The sequence below is a fragment of the Phoenix dactylifera genome, chromosome 11, assembly GCF_009389715.1.
Source record: "Phoenix dactylifera cultivar Barhee BC4 chromosome 11, palm_55x_up_171113_PBpolish2nd_filt_p, whole genome shotgun sequence".
Lineage (NCBI taxonomy): Eukaryota > Viridiplantae > Streptophyta > Magnoliopsida > Arecales > Arecaceae > Phoenix > Phoenix dactylifera.
In genome coordinates, this window is record NC_052402.1 from 19,966,642 (window position 1) to 19,973,081 (window position 6,440).

Sequence of the window (6,440 nt, forward strand, 5' to 3'; positions counted from 1 at the left end):
TTCTGTTGCTCTCTCACCACGGAAGGAATTAACTTCTAACAACTTGATTTGTTCCTTAGTTGTCTTTTAGTAGTCTCTCACCAGTAATGGAATTGATTTTTAGCAACTTTCAAAGTAGTTTCATGCTAATCATTATATATTTTTCCGATAAATCTTAATATTTTTTATATTCCACATAGTGCTCAACGTGGATTTTTTATTTTTCTACCCTTTGATGTACTAATTAAATTTGGTATAGATGGCATTGAGACAATGTGAGGGAAGGGGAATGCCGGAGCGGATTAGTTCAAGACAGCAGCCTCTCCAAATGCCACCACCACTCGCCAACTTCCCCTTTCCCAACGGTCAAAATCCTTTATCCCCCAACCCAATCCAAACCCCAACCCACCACCCCTTCCCTCCACCTCTCATTCCCCTGCTCTCCCCTCTTTCCCCCCCTCCTCCTTCCTCTCCCAACCAAGCAAAAACTCTGAATAAAAGAGAAGAAGGGGGCCTCCAAAAGCTCTAGAACCATGTCCTGCTCCAATCTCACAATGTGGGCATCTCCCAGACCCTCGCTTCGCCCTGATTTCGACTCCCTTTGTTCCCGCTCCCTCATCGCCCCCTCCCGGCTCTTCTCGGCATCACCTTCGCCCTCCTCCCACCGCGTTCCGTCGACCGCCGTCCATTGCGGCCTCCGCGAGCTCCGCGGGCGCATCGACTCCGTGAAGAATACCCAGAAGATCACCGAGGCCATGAAGCTCGTCGCCGCCGCTAAGGTCCGCCGAGCCCAGGAGGCCGTCGTCAGCGGCCGCCCCTTCTCCGAGACACTCGTCGAGGTCCTCTACAACATCAACGAGCAGCTCCAGACCGAGGACGTCGACATCCCCCTCACCAAGGTCCGCCCCGTCAAGAAGATCGCCCTCGTCGTCGTCACCGGCGACCGCGGCCTCTGCGGCGGCTTCAACAACTACATCATCAAGAAGGCCGAGTCCCGCATCGCCGATATCAAGAAGCTCGGCCTCGACTACACCGTCATCAGCGTCGGCAAGAAGGGCAACACCTACTTCCAGCGCCGCCCCTACATCCCCGTCGACCGCTTCCTCGTGGGCGGCAGCCTCCCCACCTCCAAAGAAGCTCAGGCCATCGCCGACGACGTCTTCTCCCTATTCGTCAGTGAGGAGGTCGACAAGGTGGAGCTCCTCTATACTAAATTCGTCTCCCTCGTCAAGTCCGACCCCGTGATCCACACCCTCCTCCCCCTCTCCCCCAGAGGTGAAATCTGCGATATCAATGGCGTGTGCGTCGATGCCGCCGACGATGAGCTCTTCCGGCTCACGACCAAGGAGGGGAAGCTGACGGTGGAGCGCGAGACCGTCCGGACCCCGACACCAGCCTTCTCGCCGATCCTTCAGTTCGAGCAGGACCCCAGTTCAAATACTTGATGCTCTGCTGCCGCTGTACCTCAACAGCCAGATTCTCAGGGCCTTGCAGGAGTCGCTGGCGAGCGAGCTCGCTGCAAGGATGAGCGCGATGAGCAATGCAACGGACAATGCCATTGAGCTGAAGCGATCCCTGTCGATTGCCTACAATAGGCAGCGGCAGGCCAAAATTACTGGGGAGCTCTTGGAGATTGTCGCTGGTGCTGACGCCCTCACCTAGTCTGGTTTGGCTTCTGGACTTCCTCTTTTGGCTCTTACTTTTGTTTCCCCTGCTAAGTCTTATTTTTTGGCGGTTGTTCCTCAATTCATTCCTGTAAGCCTGTTTTAAGAATGATCGTATGATGATAGAACTTGTCAGGACTCAGGAAAACTACTGTCATAATCTTTATGAGAAACCGAATTGTGGATTCTAAATGGAGATTGTATCCTCCAATTATCACTGTGTTTCTTCTTTTTTTATCCGTTTTTGCACTAATGGTTGTCTTTATATTCTCTGCATGCTTTCAGATATGTAATCTCCTTGAATTTGTTGATTACATGAGTCATTAGGTATTGATGAATTATGAGAATTTTTTTCATGTTATAATTTAATCGGTAGTAAATATAGACTGTCTAAATTGTTGATGCCTACATGTGATGCATTGTAAACCGGAAGAGTTTAGACCATTGCTTCATGCCCTTTGCTTTTTGTAGTTTCTGTTGTCTCTCTGAAAATGTACTCTAGATGTTTTTATGCAATTTGAAACCGACTTGTGTTCTGGTCAATGATATTCTGCAGCTGATAGTATTCTCTGTCTGTAATGGTTCTTTCAGAGTTTTATTCAGCTTGGCATTGCCTACAGAAGTTGAAAATGAGTTTTATCTGTTATATACTTTCGACATCAGAAGTTCAGAACAGACTTTTAGAATCCTTGGAATGACGTAACACAGTTCATAATCCAATTTAGTTGGAAATGATGTACAAAGAAGTACTGCATATGCATTTGGTAGATTATGTTTTTAAAAAAAATGGGGATTATGTAAGGCTAGTTGAATCCTGTTGATTTACAGGAATGTCTTTATGTAAATTCAACCGCTGTGTGTTTTGTACAGTCACAATTGAAATAGCAAAGCTGAAAAGTTCTAAATTTTATTTTCTACAGGTTCAATTTCAAAATTCAGGAAGAAAGTTATTCCAATAAACATAGATATAGAGCTGGAGTGGTTTCATATCTGTGATGAGTAGTAATTCAGGGAGTTTAGACTGACGCTACCTGTAACATCTATATCCAATCGAATATGTTTGTGATTGAATGCATTGAAGTCTTTTAGAATCTAGGAAGAACCATTTTGTTGCAGTCTGTTGGAGTTTTAACTTAGAAAAAAAAATAATTTTTAAAAATAAATATATCGGCTTTATCTTCTAAATTTTAGATGGTTTAAAAACTTTAAAACTCATCCTTTTCTTTAGACGCTTCTTTTAGAAGAGTTGCGACTCTTCTGAAAAGAACATTGTTTCTAGTTTCTATTAGGAATGCGATGTTTCTGAAACATCGCATCTTTGGAAACACTGCACCGTATCAGTCACTGGACAGAGTCTATAAATAGGCTCTAGGTTTAGTATTTTGGATAACTCAATTCACATTACTTCTCTGCTTCTTGAGGCGAAACAACGATTTTTTCTCTCCTTTTTCTTTTCTCTTCTTCCAAACCTCTTTCAAGTTTTCTTTTTCATCTGGACAACTGAAGAAGTCGGTCAGCTCAAGCTTCCCTAGCAATAATGCTCGTTAGAGGAGGATCGGGCAGTCGGATTGTTGTACCTTGGGGACGAAATTGCCGCAAACCTGTACGTAGGGGTGAATCACATTCTTAGGGTAGTGTATATCACATTCCTCGATCTAGGCAAGCTCTTTTTAATCTTCTGTTTTTTTTTCTAGTAGATTATTCTTTTATAAAATAAAGATATAGTAGTTTTAGGCAAAATATTTCCAACACAATCATCATTCCATGGCATAGATTCTATCAATATAAAACCATGGTTAGGGAATATTAGTACCTACATTACTTGAAATAGATTCCAACCTGAAACTAAGTTGGGATATCAGATATCAGATGAAGTTACAAAGATCTGATCTTTGATCAAATTATGGAAGAACATGGTTCTAAGGTGCACTGATATGTAATAGATTTAATGGAATAATATGTTCTTTTAGTAGATGCCGACATTCCAGTAGCATTGCTGATTGGTCTTTCAGCCCTTTCATCTCTCCATCAAGATCATTTCTGGTAACGGCACATGACTGCAGACAAACACAAAAGAGTAAGGGAGTCCAATTGGTTTTAAGGTGAAACTTCGAGAGGCTAATGACAATTTGGGTCAAAAGTTTGTAGTTTATGATGGGGATTGGGGAGGGCTGATTTTGGCTATAGTGGATGGTAGATGCAAATTTACATTATAGCAATCCTTGACCATGGATTTTCCTTTGCTTTTGGTAGTAGCAAGCTACAAGAAGGCTTGAATACAGCTCTTTTACAGTTTATGGCATTGGTGATTTTTCATCATATTATATGAAAAAACAATCCTGGAGGTCTCGATCCATGTTATGTGGATAGGTGAACTATTAAGTCCATAGTTTTCATTATGTTGATGATGCACAATGTGAGCTGTATACTTGGTGCCAGTGCCTGCTATCCAAGTCCTAAATGTTCGAAAATACATCCTCCAAAAAGAGTGCAATGAGGTGCCTTAAGTATCTGCGCACAAATTTAGACAGGTTGACTATTGGGCTAAGTAATTGCTAGCAATTGGTGTTTGAAAAATATATAATATATTGCAGTTATCTTGATCAACCATGCTCCAGTCAACTTTCATAAGGCAATGAGAGATTTTTCTTTTTTTTGAGAGAAATAAGGAAATGAGGTTACAAGAGTTAATTAGAACTCTAAATGAATGTAAAATAATTACAAAACAGTGAAGGTTTATATGTAAATGGAAAACTAGGCCTGAGTCCAGCCTGGAATCATATTGAATTGCATACAGAAACATAATTGTAAAATTGTCTATTTGTAAGAAGGAAACACAAGAAGAAAGAGAAATCATAGAAACTTAGAGTAAGTTACTTATAATTGTATTCTGAAAGAAGCATGAAACAACTAAGCTATGCAAGATGGAAGGACCTTAACTGGAGACTTAGAATTAAACTGGTGTTGAAGCATTATTGTAGGTTGATTAGTTAAAAAGGGGATCTGTTGGGTTCTTTTTTTAAATTTCTAATTGTTAAGTCAATCTATTTCCGTACCCATTTTCTGAACCACTTTACTTTTGTTTTTTGAGTAAATAAAAAACCGCTTTAACAATTAATTTTGATCTCTTTCTGTTTGTATGATTCCAATTCAATTATGGTCTTTAGTCAAGCAGAATAGGATATCATAGAGGAAGACAGAGAAAACAGAAGAAGGAACTTGTCTGAGGATTAAAGGGGTTTGAAAATTGTGATTATTTTGAAAAATCTCAAATCAAATTGCATGTTTCATGGCATACTTGTTACCAACAAAACATTGATCTGTTGGCAGCAAAAGTCTTTTTTGTATAAGTTCTAAAATTTAGATGCAGAATTTGCCTCAAACAGATAATAAAAGGTGTTGACATTTTAAAGTTATATGACCATGGGATACAGGTGTCCTGTTGTACTGCTTTCACCCGCCTAGCTCTGATTCTTCTGTAGAATATGCATGTAACATGTCAGTTTTCGCTTGCATGGAGAAAGTAAAAGATGCTGTCTCAAATCCTAATCCTGATGTTTTAAATAGAAAATTTTCACTTTTATAATCTAGGATCAGTAAGGAACCCTTGGGATTGGAGTAACGATTCAACATAAACTTGAGGATCTTTCATCAGTTTAGGTTAGTGGTTTGCTAATTTTGCGCCTCCATTTGCACCTACGGAATGAATCTGATGAAGGGTTATGAAGTCTGATATGTTTATAAACCTCATTGCTTGTTTCAAGATAATGAACATATAATTTTTGATACTTAAAAAAATAGCTAGATAGTTATAAGGGAACACTTGGAGCCTGTTCTGCTAATGTATATATTTGTTATATTTTCATTCTTTTGCAATGTTCCTACTGTCCTTGAACTCGTTAATATCTACCAAAATTCTCTCCCCAAGGACACGAAAGCCTCCTTGATTACTTTATATGTTCTACTTCAATTTAATCACCTCCTCTATGCCATATGATTGTTGTACCTAAATTTCTTGCATTCCCTGCACAACTGAGTGAAATTACGGAGTCCTGTGTATGCAGATGGTATTTTTGTTTTCCATCCATTCATATTGTTTCACAAATTTTTACATGATTATGCACAGTGCACACGACTGGTTCCCTGCATATAGCAAGTGCCTTTTTTTAATTGAAAGCTGAGTTATTAGCTTGACCAAAAAAACGCTGAATTATCAGATAATGTAGTGATCATGGATGTTCCTTAATTCCCATGGATGTTCCTTAATTCCCTCATTGTTAAAATTCTGGAAGGTTTGATAACAACAGGATTGGAATGCTTTGGCTACACAACAACATTCAACCATATACTTCTACTTCACCTTATGAAGGGGCGTCAACAAATCCTCAGAAACGGGGACATCTTTTCATAGAACTTGAGGTTAATAGACTAGGAAAATGTTGGTATCCATTTCTTGATTAAAATCTGATTGCTTCTTGTGCCTTCACGGTGCTTCTGAATTTTCTTTTAGAAATAATTATCTACATGAATTTTCCCAGCCATTACAGTTCCACTTCACCATGGTGACCTGTGTAATTCTACTTCTTGATAGCCAATGTACTGTATCTGGCTGCAAAATACTTAAATATTGCAATGGTTAATACGAAATAGTATAAAAAATTTTCATCAGCACGCTTTCTCTTATCTTCACATGATATTCTTTCCACTAAATTGCATATTTTGGTCTAGAATCAACACAATCAGGATGGAGTAGAATGGAACTCTATTGGAGGCTTTTTTTCCTTTTTTTTGTGAGGA

At 39.9% G+C, this 6,440-nt stretch overlaps 1 protein-coding gene across 1 annotated transcript; it reads left to right on the top strand.

The window, feature by feature from the left end:
- The first annotated feature begins 403 nt into the window (after positions 1–403).
- Positions 404–6,184, top strand: LOC103697175 (ATP synthase gamma chain 1, chloroplastic-like). The gene is given in 3 exon segments (XM_026801149.2): positions 404–1,406; positions 1,408–1,645; positions 5,951–6,184. Coding segments are annotated over 2 exon segments (1,128 nt in total). The 5' UTR covers positions 404–512; the 3' UTR covers positions 1,642–1,645; positions 5,951–6,184.
- The last annotated feature ends 256 nt before the right edge of the window (positions 6,185–6,440 follow it).